At 42.1% G+C, this 22,688-nt stretch overlaps 1 protein-coding gene across 4 annotated transcripts in view; it reads right to left on the bottom strand.

Moving 5' to 3' along the window:
• Positions 1–22,688, bottom strand: part of ZNF608 (zinc finger protein 608) — a 289,656-nt gene that overhangs the window by 4,565 nt on the left and 262,403 nt on the right. For all 4 annotated transcript variants that reach the window (XM_060235528.1, XM_060235526.1, XM_060235524.1 and 1 more), the window contains 4 exons: positions 10,349–10,436; positions 7,255–9,679; positions 1,432–1,849; positions 757–929 (listed from right to left, as the gene is read on the bottom strand). In XM_060235528.1, the coding sequence (XP_060091511.1) occupies positions 757–929; positions 1,432–1,849; positions 7,255–9,679; positions 10,349–10,436 (3,104 nt within the window). The remainder of the gene's footprint in view (positions 1–756; positions 930–1,431; positions 1,850–7,254; positions 9,680–10,348; positions 10,437–22,688) is intronic.

Here is a 22,688-nt window from a genome sequence, read left to right as displayed (position 1 = left end):
AATGCGTTCTGACTTATTCAAAACCACAAAACTATTTTATATTCTGACAGGGAAAGTGCAAAAAACTTGGCTAAAGGACTTACCCAATTCTCTTTTTGCTCAATATATGCCTGTGTGCATGCCACACTTTGTTTATACAATAAAACAGAGTATCTAATTCATCCACAGAAATTAAAATTTAAAACCTATGTCTCCTTGCCAGCTATATAGCAACATAAATCAGTGACGCAGTCTAGCTTTTCCTTTCATTTTAAGTCACAAAGTAATATTTTATTATAGTATAGCGATGTCTGGAGTCTCTGTATCTATAAATACCCATTGAAATCTACCGAAAACCCCATTCAACATGTTAATCAATTCAGATGTGTAACAGGAAGACAACAAACTTGATTCTTCAATTGTCTGTTTCCCTGTGCCAACCCCTGATAAACCTGGCCTAGGACCCTTGTCTCAGGGTAGTTGCTGACATCCAAATCTCTACTCCCTTCTATCCTCTGTGATAGATTCCTTTATGATACTGTGCATACTTTATCACAGACTGGTAACTACAGTAAGCAGCAATAGCTGAGGTGGTGAAAAGGAAGCCATGGGGGGGGGGGGATATTTGGAGAAGCTTGGCAGACTAAGGAGGAACATGACCATTTCCATTACATATAAGTAGAACACTTCCTGTGGCTTTCCTCCAGTCTTCCTGTCCCCAATGCCTATCTTTCTGAATGAATGCAATTTTGTAGTAATTAAGAGAAGGTATCTTACAGCAGGAGACTTGCTGCGGTATTGGTTGGCATGCTGTTGCAACAAATCCAGTGCTTTTGATTCAGTGGTTGATTTTACATTGATGCTAGGGCTGGTGTTGACTTTCTCCACCTCTTCTCTCCCTGACATCTTCCCATAAACAGGATAATGAAACCCTGGTGAGAGATAGGCCCCTGCAGATGAACAATAAATGCCAAATCACATTAGAGTTTACATGGAAGTTGGAGAGTCCAAACACACCAAATTTAAGTCATGTGATTAGAAGAAGTTTTTTACATGAGATTTGCCACCCCTCCCAAGATAATTCAATCGAATGAATGTGGTTATAAAGAGGATTAAGCTTACAACCATTTCAAACATTTATAGGTCCTCTTAAGTGAAAGGAATAGTAACTATAATGGTTCTGACAGTAAGTGCTTAGAATATTTTTATAGGCAATAAACTATCTGTCAGTGTAATGGCCACAGCAGAATGTCACTGGTTGTGGAAACTATATCTGGGAATGCTGACAGTTCATAAAAAGAAACAGCTTGTGTTAAATCTACTTCATTCCTAGAACTCTGCAAAACAAATGTCAATGTGAAGCTTCTAATTTTTCTTTACTGCTAACAGGCAGTGCAAAAATACATGGGCTACTGCAATGTTTACATATGTCTAGCTGTACTCAGTACCCACCTGGATAGCTGTGCATGAGGACAGGAGACACAGCTCGGTATGCAGGATGATTGGGATCATACATTTGTGGGTAAGGATAAGCATGCAAGTACTGTATATATGACTGATGCTGAGTCATTGGAGAGGAGACAGCCACTCTAGCTCCCCGGGACTCTTTCCAATTTACAGGAGTCTTTCGATCATCATTTTTTATCTTGTTCTCCTCTAGTGACTGGGAATCAGAACGCTTGGCCTCCTTAGGCTCCTCTTTAATGCTGTTTAATGAGACAGGAAGATTAGAGAAGGAGGCTTCCTTATTAGGTGTTTTTCTGGGGCTCTCTTCTTTTAACTTCTTTTCACGTTCCAGTTCCTCTGTCTTTTGTTGATCAAGATATTTTGGCTGATATACATAATGATGCCACGTTCTTGTATCTGAGTCCTGATATGTGAGAGGGGAAACAAATAAACATATCCTCAATTTTCTTCAAATTTACATTTGCATCTTAGTGTCCTTTTATACTGTTTGCTTTGCTTGTTCGTATATTACATACTGAAAAATGCTTATGCAAATCAGGAAAGTGTAAACGTTTGGGCTATGGTAGAGGTGTATAATTTCCACAAATTTTGTAGCTAAAAAGGGATGTGGGGGGGGGGGGAGAGATGTGTCTTTTTTTGTCCCTTGATCCAGGGGGGAAAATTGAAATTTGGGAAATAATTGTAATATATGCAGTAACAGCACAAAGCAAATCTCATAAAATGATCAACTTTACAAGTTAAGAAAGGAATAGGAATGTGGGTATTCAACCAAGTACTATAACACTGATTTTTTTCCAGTGTGTAACACAAACTGTAAAGCTGTGATCTTATGCATACTTATTTGGAGGAAGCCCCACTGAACTCAAATAGGAATTGCTTCTGACTAAACCAAGCATAGGATCAAGTTGCTAATGTCATAGCAAATTACAGTGAATTAAGACAAAATTAAGACCTTGATCATTCTTGAAAATTGTTCTAATAAATTAATTTTATTTCATCAGAATCAGCACCTTAGTTATTTACAACTTATAATTCTGACCTCTGAGCTACTCAGACTTCCAAAAAGGGAAGATTTGCATGAAAGTAAACAACCTTCTCAGTTTTCACCTTAAGTTTATTCCTTAATTATGTGTGTGAGTTCTCAAACATTTATCAGTTTATTTCATTTGATATTGAAGATGGGAAGATTTGAGGATCATGAGAAGAGGACACAGAGGTAGTGGGTATGCAGTGGCCTTGACAGCATGCTGAAAGATCCTTGGAGACTCCCAAACTTGGAGCAAATATTTAAATATGCCCTGCATCCAGCAACCTTTTCAACATCATCCTAAATATGCTGGTTATTTAGTAATATAGTCAAATGTAGCATCAGAGGAGGAGGAGGAAGAGGAGAAGAAGAATATGGAGGAGTTCATGCTCTTAACCACTACACCAAACTGGTTCTCAGTGCCATTGTCAACTGGAAATTTATTACAAAATCATTAACCGCTATTGGCTGTGGAGAAACCTTTAGAAGATTTGTAGGAGCTATTTATACCAAGCAAAGTGCGAAAATAAATTTTAATGGATTGATAGATCCAAACCACTGATTTGATAGATATAGAACAGGGCACCAGACAAGGATGCCCTTTGTCTCCATTACTTTTTGTCTTAACTTTAGAATTTTTGACAGAGAAGATAAGAGAGGATGTTGAAATCAGGGGTGCAAAAATTAAGAATGAAGAGTTTAAAATTCAAGCCTTTGCAGACGACTTGTTATTTATATTAGAAGATCCTAACTCTTCAATCGAGCATTTGAAGGGAAGATTAAAACAATATGGAGAAGTATCTGGGCTTTAAAGTTAATGTACATAAAACCAAATTTTTGACCAAAAATATGACTAAGGAACAAATTGCTCAATTAGAAATGAAATCTGGGTTCAATTATGAAAAAAACCCAACAAAGTATTTAGGCAATTATTTGAAGAATAATTTGAAGACTTTATATCGAGATAATTATGAAAAAATTGTAAAAGAAATTCGAATAGATTTAGATAGATGGAAAGACCTGCAAATTTCACTTTTGGGGAGAGTTGCCACAATTAAGATGAATATACTACCTAGAGTTTTATTTTTGTTTTAGATGGTCCCAATTATATTACCGAAGGTATTTTTTCAACAGCTTAATAAAATGGTTATGGCATTTATTTGGCAGAACAAGAAACCGAGGATAAAATTAAAAGTGCTGCAGGACAGCAAATTAAGAGGAGGGTTTGCATTACCTGAATCGAGGCTATATTATAAAGCGTGCTGTTTGGTTTGGGCAAAAGATTGGCTAGTATTGGAGAATAAAAGGCTGTTAATACTTGAAGGTGCAGGATTAGCAAAAGGTTGGCATGCATATATTTGGTATCAGGTGCCCTCGAGAAATAACAATTTTTTGAGACATGAAATAAGGAGGTCGATATATAGAGTGTGGATGGAAATTAAAAATATGTTTTATTCTTATACACCACTTTGGTTATCTCCTGTAGAGGCTTCCATGCATCCAAATTTATATGATTGGGAAAATAATTATAATTATGCCCTTTTGCTGGATAATGAGAACAAGTTGAAATTGGATGATACTGAAAAATTGGACTGGTAGATTAGATGTCAGGTAAAGTCAAGATACCAATCTGATAAAGGAGGTTTTTCCAAAAACCCAAATGAATTTGATATTATAATTCGAGATACTCAGAAATTGATTTCAAAAATTTATAACTGGCAACTACGGATTAAAATGCAAGATGAAACTGTGAAAGAAAGTTGGATAAAATGGTTAGAAGATTTTGGATTTACTATTGATTTGGCGGAATGGGAAAAAATTTGGAAACAAAATGCAAAGTTGACAAAATCATCGGTCTTTAAGGAAAATGTATATAAAACGGTATACTGTTGGTATCTTTGGCCAGAAAGACTGCCTAAAATATATCCAAGTTACTCAAACAAGTTTTGGAAATGTAGGAAAGCTCTCTCTCTCTCTCAGCTTGGCTTCGCGAACGAAGATTTAAGAAGGGTGCAATAGTCCACGTCTGCTGCAGGCTCGCTGGTGGCTGACAAGACCAATGCGGGACAGGCAGGTCCGGCCACAGTGGCTGCAGGGAAAAGTCTGATTTAGGGTTGGTGCTGTAGCAGTGCGATTCTTCCTCAATTGACCGCAAGTAAGGATGCCCGTTGACCGCGGCTAGCCAACTGGGGTGGAGGAGACAAGCTTTGTTTAGGCCACCTTTTCTAGGCCCCTCTCCGTGTGGAGCAAGCAGTGCTGTCCCTAGATAAGGCTGCTTGGTCGTTCAGGGTGCTGCCGAAAAATGCTTTCGTCTCCGGGTTAGCATCAGGCGACCAATACCCTGAACCGCCTACATGCAGGATCGGGACTGCGGCTTCCAGTGGCACCTTCCACCTGCCGTTTCGCCCCTTGCCCATCGCTGCAGGACTTGATGCGTTGTGGGTTGTGTATGTGGATATGCCCTTCAGGCTTGCGCAGAGGAATTTTTTAGGTGAAGCACAGTGTGTGCGGTACTGGCTCCACCCTTTCACCTGGGGGTCATCTGCCATGGCCCAGTAAGCCGGGACGCCGGCAGCGAGTCCTCCAGGTGGTAGGTGTTACATTAACGAGCTCTATCTGCCCGGGTTTGATGTTAGAGTTTTCCTTCTCTTAGGCTGGCGAGGTTGGTGGGCCCAGCCTGCCCATCCGGTTATACCGCCGGACAATTCGGTCGCACCATGACGTAGCAAACTCTGTGAAAAATGGGGGGGGGGACCAGCGAGAAGGTGTTGCTACGGATGCAGTAATGCAGGAGAGGCCATTGCAGTGACCATCTGCCAGGCATAGCCAGACAGTGACCACGCGGCGTTCACTACACCGGGAGAGGAGAGGCTATGTATTGCGCATACACTTTCCCTGGGGGGGGTAGGATACCCAGAGGGAGCCCACCCACCCCCGCCCCCCTGTAGGAAAGCTAAGGGAACGCTATATTATATATGGTGGCAGTGTGATCATGCCAAAAAATTTTGGACCCAGATTAATATCTGGAGCCAAAAAAATTAAAAATAAGGTTTCAACATTCACCGGAACTGTATTTATTGAGTGTGTGCAAACGAAGTATCCCCAAAAACAGAGAAAAATTATTACTCCATATAATTATGGTTGCTAGAATTCTGTACGCGAAGTATTGGAAAGTCTCCAAAATACCTGACAGAGAAGAATTTTTATTAAAGTTATTTGAAGCTGCAGAAATGGATACATTGACTACAAGGTTAAGAGATGGAAATATGCAAGAATGTTTAAAAGTATGGGAACCAATTTATGTTTGGGCAAAAAGCATAGGAATTGTTATGAGAAAATGAAATTGTATAGTAGCAATGCCCTATAAACTCCTTGTTTGGATGGGTGGTTGGTGTGGGTGTGAGACGATATGTATTGTTATCGGGAAATTATATTGTATGTTATGTATGTATGGAATAAATAAAATTTAAGTTTTAAAAAAAACAATTGTTATCAACATCACTACTGCTGAATTATGGATCTCTGCTTTAAAATGTATATCACCACTAACCATTCTGAAGTGAACTTCTAGAGCATCATGAAGTGACTTTGTAGAGCATCATGATATCACTTCTAGATATAACCAGAAGTGATATCACAGTGTCATGTTCCCTCTAAGCTGTGGAGTCTTGTGAGCAAAAATTCTGCTTTGTGAGCTACTGGAATTAAAGTTGTGAGCTACTGCATAAATTAGGGCCATTTTTTCTGAGCTGAGACAAAAATGTGTAAGCTGGAGGCTAAAAAATTGTGAGGTAGCTCACACTAACTCCGTTTAGAGGGAACACTACATGTCACACAATGAATTAATCCCTGCTTAACAGAGGCTCCGGTGGCCACCAACATTTACTTGCCAGCATTTAGCTGGCAACCCTAAAATGAAGGTCTGGATCCAGATTAAATTTTCCTTTCATGCAACACACTTGTCAGTGGAACAGAATATTCCTGCTGTCCCCTCTCACTGAAGTCCAATGATATCCCCTTGATACTGCTCCTAGGAGACAGAGGAGTCTTAGGAAAAGCATGAGAGGCAAATTGGGGAGCTATAGCAAAAAAGGCGAATTGGTGGAAATTTCCATTCATAGAAAATGTAGTCTGGATCTAATACCTAGATTTCTGGGCAGTACAACAATATCATCCTAAATACAGAACAAAACCAAGTTGCTAGGATTGTACCATGCAGAAAGTAAAAAGGCGGCTTACTTACAGAATGTGTGGTCATTTTATTTACAAGGGATAACAATATTATTAAGAATAGCTATATGTTTCCCTTCCTTTTCTGCAATAAAGCAGACAGGTAGAACTCTTTGTTTTAAAGGCACAGGTTTGAAGTTGTGTGTCTGTACAAAGTTATGCTAAAAACAGTCCTAAGTCCTTTATAATGGATGCTTACATGGATTATATCAAAACTCAGTTTAACTTATGCCATCTTGATATCTTATGTACAATGATGCAAAAAATGATCATTCACACATACAAGTCTAAACAAGAAAGAGAGGTAGTTAAAACAATCTAAACATTTATACAGGGCTCTCTGGAACAGATGCTAAGCTTATGATTCTCTTACAACCTCAGGAGTCATCCTGAAACCAATAGGTTTACATAAATTGTAACTATACAAGGACAATGAGGTGATAAAATTCTGGCTTTGAAAAAGGCCAGAAATATACACTAAAAGCTGTAGCAATATTATTTTGCTTACAACTGATGAAGACTTGAAGGTATTTGAGTCCCAACAATCTTACCTGTTTAAACCTTGTAGTAGGATCTACTCCAGTCTGTTTCATAGAATCCATAACGGATTTCATTTCTACAGCCTCCTTTATAAGCTGGTGGTTTTCCATTTGCTTTGCTTTGAAGCTATCAGACTGAAGCTGCTGCTGCTGATTGGAAAGAATTTGTGATTTGCTTGTATCCTCAGTTTTATTAGGGACCGATGACCCTATTTTAGGGTTGTTTTTACTGGCCTCAGGAGTAGAAGGAGCTTTTGAGATAGTGGCAGACGGGATATTTTTCAGCTTGTCATCTTTTCCTAGGTCCTTTAGAGGGAGTTCATTTTTCCTTTCACAGTCTCTTCCAGTTTGTGCCATTTTCTGTTCAGCCAATCTCTGGTCCTCATAATATTTTTCATACTGCTGCCTGTAAGTAGGGTTAGAGGCCATTAAGGACTTTTGGTCCATATAAAGTCCATAAGCATACTGGCCATAGTAAAGTGACTGCGCAAGTGCAGGATGTCGTTGAGTTATTACTGACTGGTGCTGGGGCTGCAGGTTAGAGGCACTGGCTTCACTTTTCTTGGACTCTGCAGGCTCTGCCTTGTCTTTCTTCTCGACATCTTCCTCTGACTCCTTTTTAATCTTCATGACCTGATTATTATTGCTGTTCCCAGCCCCAGGGTTACTGACCTGTCCAGGGTGCATGTAATTTGGAGAATAATAAGGATCGTAACCATGGTAATAGGGTGAATGAGACTCTTTTACTTGGGGTGGTTGTACTGGGGTTGAAGAATGCCCTTTCACAACACTGTCCTTATTAGAAATAATATCTGAAGGGGAGCTGGCCTTTGACCTCATGCCCTCTGACCTGCTGTCAGAACCACCATCGTCTGCAGCATCAGAGATATCGGAGTAAGCTGGGCTGTTTGTTTTAGCAGCTGCACCCTCTGCCCCATTCTGTGTCAACACATGTAGTGACGCCATAGAAGACTGTCCATTCACCAAAGTGTTGCATTCTATTCGGGAGGCACTCCCTATTGAAGGGCTAGGTGCATTGTCTGTGAAAGTGTAAACCTTATCAGCTTCAGCTTTAATACTTGCCATCCTACTCTCTTGAGACTCTGACAGTCCATTAGCTAGCACTTCATTCTTGCTGAGGTGTTCCTTTAAAAAATGTCCAGCAATCTCCTTCCCAGACCCCTTTGTGTCCTCTAACTTTCCCAGCTTCAAATCCATTTTAGGACTTCCACTCTCTTTGCTTTCTTTGTCCTTCAGCTTTCTCTTCTCCTTTTTCTTTTTGTCTTTGAGTAATGTGAGAGCTGGGTTTACAGTGCTTGGCTCTCCCATAATTGTGGGCTTTGGTTGAATAGGTTTTAATGGAGGACTCTTTGGTGTAGCCTGCACAACAGTCGTCGTTAGTGAGGGCAATCCTGGTATTGTCCCGGCAGTGGTGGTTGTAAAGGCTGCTGTGGGTATAGCTATTAATTGAGGCGGTGTTGGAGCTGGAGCTGGTGCAATGGGCCTGGCAGTTTTAAGCTTTGAAAGGTTTTTATCCACTTTGCAGTTGCTAGCTTTTTTGCCTTTGTCTTTTTCTACCAGGTTTTTCTTGTCTAACAATCCTTCAGCCTCTAATTTGGGCATTTCAGCTGCTAAACTGCCATCTGCTACTGAGCAGTTCTCTAAAGTCACTGTCATATTGGAAATGACTGGTAAACTGTTCAATTCACTGTTCAAACCTCTCTTTTTGCCAGAATTCTTGCCATGGCTAGCCTGTTCCCTTCTCCCCTTGGGTGTTCCAGGGGTACTGAGAGAGCAAGGAGATGTAGGGGACTTCAGCTGATCAAAATGGGATAAGCTTGTGCTTGGCTCACTGCATTCAAGTGCCACATTGCTTAATGCTTCCTCACAATCTGAAATTTTGTCTTCACTATCAGGCTCAAATTCCAGTTTATTTTCCGGGTCTAAATGTGCATGAGCCTGGTGATATCTCAACCCATTAATGTGCTTGTACTTTTTGTTGCAGTTAGGATGGGGGCAATCAATCAAAACAGGAGAAGAACAGCCTTGGTCCAAAAAAATAGTCTCTGGCTTCCCCTGGGGGGTGGTTGGAGTGCTTCTAGAATTGGTACGAACACGCTTTCCAGATTTATTGTCTTCAGAACTGGAGTTCAAGTCTAGCTCCATTGGTGGCTTGTTTTTTCTCTTATTGGTGGACAAGGGGCTGACTTTGATATCTTCAAGGGCACAGTTTGGTGGTGTCCTGCGGCCACTCGAATTAAGGCTGCCCCGCCTCCCTTTTCCATTGGCACCACCTCTATTCTTGTTCTGAAGACCCCTAGACTCAGTAAAGCTAACGTCATTCCCAGGGGCAGCTGCAGCTGCTGCAGACCGTGCTCGTTTTCCTCTGCCTCGACCCCCTCGCATTTCCAGATCACTTGTTGGTGATTCACAAAACCTGTTGAAACAAAGCCAGATATCAGAAATAGATAGTGCAGGGAAATATCATGAGAAACCGTAATCTAAATACATATTAAAACAATACACTGGACATAAAAAAATACCACTAGCCTCAACAAATCTTATAGAAAAAGAAATGTTTCTACCACATCTTACAAAGAAGAAAAAAGGAAAGGCATTATTGATATCTGAGGGGAGGGGAATCTTACTTTTATTTATATTATGCTTTCTGGCCAAAAAATGGCCTGCAGCTGATTACAAACAAGACACAAGACAGCACCACAAAGCATAAAGTAACCCTCAGTGGAGAAAGTCACAAAATTCTTTTAAAGTAAGGTCTGGATCAGCTTCTTAAATACAGGTAGGGAGGCAGCCAACTGAACCATTCTTAATAAGCCAATCCAAAGGCATAAAGCCATGAAAAAGGACACTCTATGGATGGATGACTGCCGGGGTTAGATCTCTGCAGCTGAAGCACCCATTACAGGTCTATCAATGCATAAGAGGGAACACTTAATTCATTTTAACATCAGAGAAAAAGTTTTCCTTAGTCTAATGAAGAGTATAGTAGTCGTGTATGTTCTTCAGTTACAACGATCTTTTAAAATTAGCCCATTTTTCACACTAGAATTTGAAGAGGAAAGCAAAGCAAAGCAAATATGTTTACCTGGGAGGAGCCCAATCGTGCTTAGTGCAATCGAGCAATGTTCCAACGTAAGTTTTATTCCGCCATGTAACATTTACAACTAGAACACCTGCAGAAGAGAACAACAAAAAAATCACAGCTAAAACTACTTTAATTTTTTTTAAAAAAGAAAAACAACAAAACAAAACTTCATTTGTTTTCAAGAGCTGTGGTTTACAAGTAGGGTTGCCAAGTCCAATTCAAGAAATATCTGGGGACTTTGGGGGTGGAGTCAGGAGACTTTGGGGGTGGAGCCAGGAGACTTTGGGGGTGTAGCCAAGATCAAGGCTGTGACAAGCATAATTGAACTCCAAAGGGAGTTCTGGCCATCACATTTAAAGGGACGGCACACCTTTTCAATTCCTTCCTTCCATAGGAAATGATGAAGGATAGGGTCACCTTCTTTGGGGGCTCATAGAATTGGACTCCCTGGTCTAATCTGCTTGAAACTTAGGGGGTATTTTGGAGAGAGGCACTAGATGCTATATTAAAAATTTGGTGCATCTACCCCCAAGAACAGCCCCTCCAGAGCCCCAGATACTTGCAGATCAATTCTCCATGATTTTCTATGGGAATAAATCTCCATAGGGAATAATAGAGTTCCCAGCAGACATTTCCCTCCCCTTCCCCCGCTTTCTGATGACCCTGAAGCGGGGGGGAGAGGGTCTCCAAACCGGGGGATTCCCTGCCCCCACCTGAGGATTGGCAACCCTATTTACAAGCTGCTTTTTTTGGGTTCCAATAACTTCCTATTAAAAGTTGCAGAAAAGTATGTCTGTGTGTGAGCGTGTGCATGTACACAAGAGACACAGTAATCGATACAGCTGTGAGATGGTTTTTGCTCTGTCCTGCAGTAAAAAGGCAACGTTTACCTCTTAATTTTGCTATTGTGCACAATCACTTTAGTTTGGCAGTCAGCTGGAATATATGGAGCACCAGTAACCAGTGCTTAAAGCAGTACACAATTTATGAAGACTCAGTTTTGTCTTCAATATTACTGTAATATATATATAATAGTGATTTATTTCAAACCCTGTATGGTGAACTCTCCACCGGCCATCAAAATAGAGGGGCACCAAAGAAGAGGTACAAGGACTCCTTGAAGAAATCCCTTGGCACCTGTCGCATCAACCATCACCAGTGGTCTGACCTAGCCTCAGATCGCAAAGCATGGAGGCACACCATCCACCAGGCTGTCTCTTCCTTTGAGAATGCACGCATAGCTGGTCTTGAGGACAAAAGGAGATTGAGGAAGAATCGCACTGCTACAGCACCAACCCTAAATCAGACTTTTCCTTGCAGCCACTGTGGCCGGACCTGCCTGTCCCGCATTGGTCTTGTCAGCCACCAGCGAGCCTGCAGCAGACGTGGACTATTGCACCCTTCTTAAATCTTCGTTCGCGAAGCCAAGCCGAGATGGTAAAGATAATGCATTGTTTTATTTTAAAATATCTGCCATTTTGAAAACTTTGTCTATTTTTTTTACACCCCAAAGATCCAGGGATTTATTCACCCTGAAAATCAGTATGCCAATCAATACTTTTTCATAGTCTATTCTTAAACAAAGAGCTGTCTGCTTTTTTTTTTCAGCAGCACTGCTCATATTCAAAGACAATTTATAACAATTAGGCTTGTGGGCTAGAGAAACATAGTATCTTTAATTTTGTGATTCACAACAGTAATTTCTTCCCTCAGAATGTTAAAATAGACAACCAGAAAGACCCAAAGCAATAATACTGCTTAGAAGCAAGTCAGCTCTTTCTAAATATTTAACACAAGCTCTGAATGAATCACACCACACATCTGTATCCTCTAGTTCCAATTCTGGCTTTTAAAAAAAGCAAAATAACACACAAATAAATAAATAATGACATTGTGCCAGAATGGTTCCAGCTTGTCGGTTTGCTTTACGTCACTGGTGTGATTTCTAATTTTGTGTTAAACCTTTCCCTAGACTGCTGCACCAATGTAAAGAAAACATATAACCTGCAACTTATTTCCTTAGGGTCCTTTTAGCAGCAGGAAAGTATGTTGAAATGCTATTAGCTGAAGTACTAGGAAAGAAGGGATTTCCTTTAAACGTTTTCAACAGCATATCTGGAAAAAAAAAATTGGTTCCCTGCATGGTTTCAGCTTGTTATTATACAATGACAGTAGGTTTCCATACAGAGTGTAAATATCAGTCTTCACGTTTAATAAATCTCACATTTTAAAAAATCTTACTCAGATCAATTAACATTACTTTAATGTTTTGCATTTTGCTTTTAGCAAATTGTAACAGCTGGGAAAACACATTTTATTTCCCCTCTCCCTCTTTCTCTCTCTCTTTTTTTTAAACAGCACCAGATAAACTATGAAAAAAGTGGTCTGTTTTTCTCATCATTTGCTCTCTAGGGCACTGTGTGTGGTGTCAGAGACCTTTCTAACTGCTTAAAATTCTTCAGCATGTCAGCTACATTTACAGCACTGGAATATATTTGTATTGCCAGAAGGTTACTGCATTTTAAGCTTGAGAAGCAATAGGCTGAATTACTTTGTTCCAGAGCCTCTGATGTAGCACAAATGTATAATTAAAACTGCTTGAAAGGGAAACATGAAAGAAACAGCAAACCCTCCATTCTTGGAGTAATAAAATTAAAAACAGGAAAAGTCTGCACAGACACTTAACATTTGTCTGCAGTGAAAGGCTTTTGTTATTGCCTTCCCCTAAGGGCTTCATATTTCCAGCAAACACAAGCTCTGGATTGGCCATTGCCTGCTGCGAATGCTATCATCTGATTGGCTGGGCTGAACACTGCAGCACAGGCTACAAAAAGCAAACTTCAAAGGAAAACAACACCATAGTCCTGTGAAATGAGAAGGGACAAGGTAAGGGAAGAGAGCAAGCCAGAAATAATCACAGCTGTGGTAGAGGCTTACCTAATGCTTCCTGTCTCTGTAGTAAAACCATTTGCTCTAATCAGGCATGAGGATGTGATGAAACGTTACTATCTGCTAAACTGGATTGCATTTATATTCAGCCATGTCAATACAACATTGAAACGTAATTCAGTGAAGGAAAAAAAAGACTGGAGGATACAGAGATTCCCAGAACAGTGGCACAGAGAAAAAAAATTAAGTCACTGGCTCTCCAGATAGTGAGTAGTGTCCAAATTAAAGTGAAATCTTCACCCTGAGCGTGCTTCGGCAGGGAGGGTAGGATACAAATCAAATAAACTAAACTAAACAGTAAACTATTCAAACCTCTTGTGACTATTTCTGGAAGTTTCTTTTTAAAAGCCTGGTAAAACGTGGATAACATTATAAACTGCAAATATAGCCATTTGAGTAAACATTTTTATACCCAGTGAATCTGAAAACAAAGAGCTTCTTTTCATGGATATATAACATCAGACTAATGAGAATTCAGCTCTTCACTACAAAAAAGATTTGGCAGAAGCTCTGCAGAGTCTCAGCCCTAGTTGGTACTATTTAATTGGAGAAACCAGGATCTTTACCACTGTGCCATGTAGGGTTACCAATCCCGTTGGGGGCAGGGTATCCTCCCATTTGGAGGCCCTCCCCCCGCTTCAGGGTTAGCAGAAAGTGGGCAGGAGGGGGGAAATGTCTACTGGACACCCTGTTATACACTATGGAGACCAGTCCCAATAGGGTATAATGGAGAATCAATCTGTGGGTATCTGGGGCTCTGGAAGGGGACTGTTTTTTGAGGCAGAGGTACCAAATTTTCAGGATACCATCTTATGCCTTTCCTCAAAATAACCCCCAAGTTTTTTTAAAAAAAACCTGCACCATGGGGCCCAATTGTATGAGCCCCAACAGAAGGTGCTCCTGCAAACTGAGGCCTGCTTTATAGGTTACTTTAGTAGCATGCTTGATGACAAGACCATGTAAGCTCAGCTGCATGCAGTTAGCTGCTTGGGTAAAACACTCCCCAGATTCAGGCTGACTTTAAGCACACCAGAACACACTACAACAGAATTCGAACACCAAACAGTTGGGTATCCAATATGTGTGCAGCAAATCTATGATTCTCTCTGAATATGTTCTGACTGCTCAACTAGTTGTAGGAGGGGGATTATTTTTCAGATATTTCTTATATATTGCTGTGATTAACATAGCCCTGCCCTGATCTGGCTGGCCCAGGCTAGTTCAATCTTATCAAATCTCAGAAACTAAGCAGGATGAGCCCTGATTACAGGGCTTTTTTCATAGCAGGAACTCATTTGCATATTAGGCCACATACCCCTGATGTAGCCAATCCTCCAAGAGCTTACAGTAGGCCCTGTAGTAAGAACCCTGTAAGCTCTTGGAGGATTGGCTACATCATGGGTGTATGGCCTAATATACAAAGGAGTTCCAGCTACAAAAAAACCCCTACCTGATTAGTACTTGGATGGGATACAACCAAGGATGTCCAGGGTCACTATAGGCAATGGCAAATCACCTGAACATCTCTTGTCTTGAAATGCCTACAGGACCACCATAAATCGGCTGTGACATGATGGCACTTTCCACCACCGACATGACTAGTTTCCCCTTATTAAACCTTTGACACAGAGTGATGTTGGGAATGTTCTTTAGCAAATTATTTCATATTTGAGCCAAAAATGCAATTAAATATAGATTTCTGCATAACAGAGTTTGACTGCATCTAATTCTGAATTTACCCTAATGTGGATAGAAAAACCCAGACAATGGAGCCAGGTTCAGATAGGGATATTCTGTAAATATGGAGGACCCTACAAGTGTGCAGAAAAATGTGAAACTTTTTTTTTTAAGCAGGGACCTTCAATTCCTTCCCTGAAGGTTATCTTTGCATTTGCAATCCACTAAATGAGTGCCCCATGGGCTGAGAGGGGGGGGGGAGAAGGAAGAAGCTGCTGCCAGCTGAGTTAGACTGGCAGGCAAACAAAGGGGAAGGAGGGCAGAGGAGAAGGAGGCCACATGAGCCCGGCAGATGGACAGGTGAGGAGGGAAATTAGAGCTATTGCTGCCACCTCCCCCCCCCCCACCCAATAGAGGGAGCCAGGCAGCTACTGCAGCAGCACTTCACATGATGGGCTGGCAGACCCAGTAAAGGAGGAAAAGGAAGATGGGATTCTCAACCCTCATATGTCTTGTGGGTTCCTATTTGTACATACTGTAATTCTGCCACTTACCCTCCCTTCCTTTTGTACTGTTAAGGGATGGAGAACAATTATTATTTTAATGCATCATTTTTAATGACTAAAAATAATCAAATAATATTTTCCTATTCACTTTATGTTTTAAAAGAGTACATATATGTTAAATAGATTCACTGCAATAAACAAAAGCTAACTGACGATGTCCCAGAAAATCTGGACCTGGCGCTGCAAACCGTGGCAGGTTGGCTTAGGCTGAGTAGGTTGAAGTTGAATCCAGCGAAGACAGAGGTCCTTTGCCTAGGCCGTGGCAGCCTGGGAAGGGAAATTCCCCTACCAGTTTTTGATGGTGCACCACTGAAAACAGTGCACAGGGTCAGGAGCCTGGGGGCGCTACTGGAGTCTTCTTTGTCAATGGAAGCCCAGATAGCAGCCACTGCTAAATCTGCCTTTTTTCATCTTAGGCGGGTGAGGCAATTGGCTCCCTTCCTAGAGCGTGATGACCTGACAACACTGATCCATGCAACGGTCACCTCGTACTGTAACGCCCTCTACATGGGGCTGCCCCTGTGCCGAACCCGGAAACTACAGCTAGTGCAGAACGCGGCAGCCGGACTGTTAATGGGACTCCCTAAGTGGGAGCATATACAGCCTAGGCTACGGGAACTGCACTGGCTGCTAATTGTGTAACGGATTCGTTACAAGGTGCTGGTTATTACCTTTAAAGCCCTATATGGCCGAGGACCTGCCTACCTTAGGGACCATCTCTCCCCATATGTTCCCCAGAGAGTACTGAGATCTAGCTCGCAAAATCTGCTGACCATCCCTGGGCCGAAGGAAGCCAAATTGAAAGTTATGAGGGAGAGGGCCTTCTCAATTACAGCTCCCCACTAGTGGAACTAGTTACCAGAAGAGGCCTTGTGGAACCTCAACTAGTTCTGCCGGGCCTGCAAGACCATCCTCTTCCAGCTGGCTTTTTAATGTGGAATTATTGTACCATCATCATGAAAAACTGTGTTACATTAAGATCGTAGCACCAAATTAAATTGTGGTTTTAAACTGTTAGTTCAATTGCTGTTTTTAATGTAATTGTGTATTTAATTAAGGAACATAACTGTTATGTAATTGGGGTATTTTATTATTGTACTATTGTAATGTTGTATTTTATGTTATGTAAGCCGCCCTAAGCCTGCTTCGGCGGGGAGGGTGGGATATAAATTAAGAATTATTATTATTATTATTAAAATCAAAGACTTTCTTGAAACAAGGAATAAAAACTAAGGAGATGGATATTTTCCTGCCGGAAGGAGGAGGACTGATTCATTGCACTACATATATCTGCTTTCCTGCCTTCAGTCACAGGAATGTTCTCTCAGCACAAGTAACAAAGAGCATTTAATTCAGCAAAACTACTGTAGAAATGGGTCAAACAAATAAACTGCTTCACTGGGAAGCATGCATCTGGAAAGACTGGAGCGGCAGAGGGAAATGGATATAATGAAAACACCACCCTTGTTCCCTTCTGCTCTATATGCCACAGAGCTCAAGACATTTCATTGTTAGATTTAACTAAATATTGCATAGCAAAATGGCTTTCCACTCTTACGGCAATTCATGTAACACGGATAGCCAGAAGACAAGAGTTCAAACTAAAACTCTTAAAAGTGGAAGGCAAGCTGGCCTGCTGCTCATTAATTTAGTGATTTAAAAAATGTTCTTTCATTTTTCAAATGTGGTAGCAGAGGTGAAAAGCAGAAACATTTTTAAAAATGATACAAATGTAATCACTAATATGTGAGGAACCTTGCTGTAAGAGAAAATGCTATTTATTCTAGCTGTTGTCTTAATTAAAAAAAAAACAAAATATGGTGTGCTCCAACCTTTAAAGTTAAGGCGGTAAAAAACTGGTTGATAAAATGCACCAGATGAAAGGCCGGATCCCCCTCCTCATTTTAATAGATCAACAATATACCAGCCAGCTATGCAACTCTCTAAGATGATCATGCTTTGTGAACTAGCACCTAGTCATATAGCAGTCAGTATGCCCAGTACTTAGCATTTTATGACAAGTGCGGAAACTCTAAGAATTAGGGTTGCCAAGTCCCATGCGGCCTCCGATAGGGGACTTATTTCACGTGTGCAACACATGTGCGGGGCAATGAAGTCACCCAGAAGCGACGTCATCACACCGGCGACGCTGCATGCTGGCCGCTCTAGGTGTTTATGGGAAAACTCGATGGTTTCTCCAGATGCTTTAGCACGGGGGGGGGGGGGGGTCAAACATGCAGTTGGAGGCCAAATCAGGCCCCCGGAGGGCTCTTACCAGACCCCCAAGCAACTGGCTGTCATCTGCTTTCTTCTCCCTCTCTCTTGCTTCCTTCTGCATAACAGCTTGCTTTGCAAGGCTTGCTCAATTGCACAATAGAGCTACTGAGTAAAGCCTCTCCTCTCTTCCTTCTATTGGCTGAGGCTCCCCCCATCCCCTGGAGAAGGAAGGAAAGAGCCAGAGCTTCCTTTGTCCAGTTCCATGGATCCCATTAAAGAAAGCATCCTTAAGACCAATGAGTGCTAACATTTCAAGCATGTTTTAAGTTTTTAAAAATATATATATTTGTGTTTGTGTTCTTTATAAAATTTATTTCTCTGCTACCTAATCTTAAATAGGTACGCACATGGCCCAGCCTGACATTGTTTGGCCCAACCCAACATGGCTGGGCCCAACAAGGTCTAATTTATGTCAGATCGGGCCCTCATAACAAATGAGTTTGACACCCCTGCTCTAGCAATTTGGGAGGGAAAAACTCTGTGGTATCTATTGTACCACAGAGTTTTTTCCCCCAAACTGCTAGAGCATCTGGGAAAACCATAGTTTTTCCAGAAAAGCCTAGAGTGGCCGGCATGCAGCGTTGTGCCAGTGACATCGGGGGAGGTTCCCCCCGTTGGCCCAATGCGGGACGGTGGGTTGGGAACCTCCAAGGCAGAAGAACCCCCACCTGGCCCGGGGGTTTGGCAGCCCTACTAAGAATACAGCTTTCAGTCCTGTTATCTTCAAGCAGACTAAAGTAACTTAAATCCAATTGCCCCATCATTGCTTGTTCAGGATTACAGTGTTATTGCCTGCTAATTATATATGTATCTACCAAATATTGTTTGCAAATGTTATATTTGGATATAAAAGTATGTAAACAGAGAAAGATGGGTGTGGTATTTTATTTCAAAGAGCTCCACTGCTGAGCTATATGCCTGAAGAGTCACTCTACACATCCTGTAATCAATCCATCTAGAACAATATTGTGATTAGTCATCTTGAATTTCACCTCAACAAATACAGTGGTGGAGCTTTCTGAATATTTTTAAAAAGCCTAAAAGATTATTCTAGGGGATGTAGCTAAATACACATGCAGGGACAACTCATGAGGAATGTTCCCTATTTCTTGGCCAGCACAGTTACATTTTAAAAAATATTATTTCTTGAAGCTATTGTGTCTGGCCATCAATGACACAATCTTTTTATTCTTTCTTTTTTTTGAAGGGGGGGCAAGATTTTTTACAAAAGAACACAGAAAGAAAACTGAAAACCATAACTGAAAAAGGATAGTTTCCCCATGGGCTGTTGTGCTTTAATACTCAAAAGAACACATGGCCACTTCCATCACTGTCACATCCCTTGAAGCCTTTGTTCAGAAGTCTGATGAGTTGTATTGATTTGGGAAAATCATTGAGCTTCTTGGAAAGCTAGACTCTAGCTTATTCACCACCATCTATTTCTTTCTAGGGAAGACAGCTGGTCAATATTTAGCGGCTAGCCTACTAAAATAAGCCCTTGCTGCTTTCCCCCCACTATTTGCATCTTTAGTAACTTTTTGCTTTCCAAGCTGTGATATAATATTCTAGGAAGTTCTGGCACACAAAGAGCTACATTAAATACTAATATCTGTGGACAAAATAACCATCTAATGCTGCAAATGACAAAAAAACCCAGAAGTATAAGAGCAAAGAACAAAAGGAATTTGTCTGCACTGGTGTTACAAATGTTTTACTTCTGAATCATTTTTTTTTTAAAAAATCTTACTTGGCATCTATTTGGAAAAGTCTAAATAAATACAAAATTACATAGTGTTCAAGGAGCACCAGAGTCTGAAGGTTTTAATTCAGCTAGCAACAGATTCAGTAGGTTAAGACTAAAGAAGAGCTAAACAAAATTCCAAAGAAAATAAAGGATATGGAGAGCATACAGGTGAAGGCAGAACGGCCCATTGGACTTACCGTGAGGGGTCCTTCTCCTCAGAGGTTCGGAGGACATCTCTGTGGGTTATTCCTACTGTTCCTTCAGGGAGGCAGGAACACTTTTTTCACCTTCCTGTTGGCGCCTTCGGAATAACCCCGCCCTCAGTTGTGGGACTCCGAAAGCAGTATCGCCTTCCCTCTAACTAGAAGGACTATAAACACACTAACAACTCATACTAAAATGCAAACTGTAAACGTGAACTCCAATAATACTGAAAGAATCACAGTACAAGGGAGATAGGCTGTAGAAAGAAACCTAAGCGATGAAATGAACCTGGGAGTGGCGAGATGTCCTCCGAACCTCTGAGGAGAAGGACCCCTCACGGTAAGTCCAATGGGCCGTTCTCCCTTAGAGGTTGTCGGACATCTCTGTGGGACCTACCAGAGCAGTCCCCTTTTAATCGGGTGGGTCTTCATCGCTGACCTCCCCCAGGACATGTTGCAATACCTTTCTTCCAAATGCTGCATCTGCTGATGCCATGGAATGTATCTTATAATGCCTTATGAATGTAGACGGAGAGGACCAAGTAGCAGCTCTACACACCTCTTCGACTGAAGCCCTATTCAGGAGTGCCGCATTTGTGGAGGCACTCCTAAGTGAGTGTGCCGTGATTCCTCCAGGTACCTGTAACCCTGATGCCCTATAAGCTTCGCTAATGCAGGCCTTCAAAACTGTACTAATTGAAGAATTAGACATCTTGTCTCCAGCTCTAGGAGGAGAAATGTTAATGAACATATAGTCAGTTTTTCTAATTGACTCCGATCTTAGAATGAAAATCTTCAAGGCTCTGCGCACATCTAGAGTATGCCAGACTACCTCCTTTGGGTGTTTGGGATCTGGACAAAAGGTGGGTAAATAGATTTCTTGTGATCGGTGGAACCTAGAAGCAGCCTTGGGAATGAAAGAGGGGTCTGTGCGCAAAACCACCTTTTCTTTGTGAAACACGCAAAGATCCGCTTTCACTGAGAGGGCCCCCAGTTCCGAAACCCGACGAGCCGATGTAATGGCTACTAAAAAGAGAGTTTTCATTCGTACCCATTTTAAGCCCACTTCTCGAAGAGGTTCAAATGGTTTCTTAGTAAGCGCTAATAAAACGGTATGGAGCCGCCAAGATGGAAAACGATGGACCGTCGGAGGAGACTTCAAATTTGCCCCCTGCAAAAACAACTGAATGTGAGGATGTTGAGATAGTCTGTATCCTCCCACGACCGGTAAAACCGTGGACAGGGCAGCTATCTGCCTTCTTAACGTAGCTGGTTTTAACTTGGCCTCTAGTCCCTCCTGTAGGAATGCTAGTATCTCCGCCACTGAGGGATTAAGCGAGGAAACCTTTTTTCTACGACACCACCGGACAAAGGCCTTCCAGGTAGTGTTGTATATGCGGACTGTGGAGGGTCTTCTTGATGCTAGCATAGTATCCGTCACCTCCGGTGAGTAACCTAGACTTCTGAATGTCTCCCGCTCAATCTCCACGCGGTCAGATGAAACCACTCTGGGTCGGGGTGCCACACCGGACCCTGATGGAGCATGTCGGGAGAAACTGGTAGCGACATCGGGAGGTCTATTGATAGCTCTGTCAACATTGAGAACCACGGACGCCGTGGCCAATAGGGAGCTACCATGATGATTTCCGCCTGAAGCACTCTCACCCTCCGCAGAACTCGAGAAATGAGAGGGACCGGAGGAAACGCATACAAGAGACCTGGAGGCCAGGTGGCTGACAGGGCATCTGTCTGTTCGGCTTCTGGATGGAAGAACCTTGTGAAGTACCTTGGTAACTGGGAGTTTGTATCTGAAGCAAACAGATCCACCTCTGGTTGACCCCAACGCTGGCAGATGAGATTGAATATGTCTGAGCTGAGGGCCCACTCGCCCTCGCAGATTTCCTGTCTGCTTAACCAGTCTGCCTGTATGTTGTCCTGGCCTCTGATGTGTTCCGCCCTGAGAGAGGCCAGATTCTTTTCTGCCCATGTCAGAATCCTTGATGCTTCCCGGTGCAATTGCGAGGATCTAGAACCCCCCTGGTTGTTCAGATACGCCTTGGCTGTGATGTTGTCCGTTCTGACAAGGACATGCTTCTGGAACACTTGGGTCTTGAAGGCCACCAGAGCTAGGCATATGGCTCTGATTTCCAGAAGATTGATGGGGAGTAGACTCCCGGTGTGTGACCACCTGCCTTGGACTGGTTTGTCCTGAAGAGAGGCCCCCCAGCCCCCCAGGCTGGCGTCCGTGAACAGCTCTAGGAAAGAAGGAGGATGGAACAATTTGCCCTGGCGAAGGTGAGACAGATCCGTCCACCATAGCAGACTCCTCTTGACCTTTAAAGGAATTAACAGATTTAAGACCCTTCTCTCCATTATCTGAAGTTGAAATGGTCGTAGGAACAATTGAAGAGGTCTGCAGTGGAATCTGGCCCACTGAACCATGTCTATGGTCGATATCAAAAGTCCCATTAGTTTGGCAAGCAACATCAGTGGTGCTGATTTGCTCTGGATGACCTTGGTAGCCAAATCTCTGATGGACCTGGCCTTGGACAGAGGCAGAAACAGCGAATTGCAGGTGGAGTCGATCATTGCACCTAGATGTTCCAGTCTCTGTGTCGGGTGAAGTGAACTCTTTTCTGTGTTCACCAGGAACCCGTGTGACTGAAGGCACTGAATTGCCAGGGATGTACCCTGAAGAGATTTCTCTTTGCTGCTGGATCTGACCAAGAGGTCGTCCAGATAGGGGTGAATGTGGATCCCCTGCTTTCTCAGCTGGGCTATCGGATGTATTAACATCTTGGAGAAAGCTCTGGGCGCTGTTGACAGACCGAAAGGTAAGGCCCTGTATTGGTAGTGTTGATTGAGTACCACGAACCTTAGGAATCGACGATGGGAAGGGTGGATAGGTATGTGCAGATAAGCTT

This window comes from Heteronotia binoei, chromosome 4 (assembly GCF_032191835.1).
Source record: "Heteronotia binoei isolate CCM8104 ecotype False Entrance Well chromosome 4, APGP_CSIRO_Hbin_v1, whole genome shotgun sequence".
NCBI lineage: Eukaryota > Metazoa > Chordata > Lepidosauria > Squamata > Gekkonidae > Heteronotia > Heteronotia binoei.
This window is presented reverse-complemented; position numbering and strand designations above follow the sequence as displayed.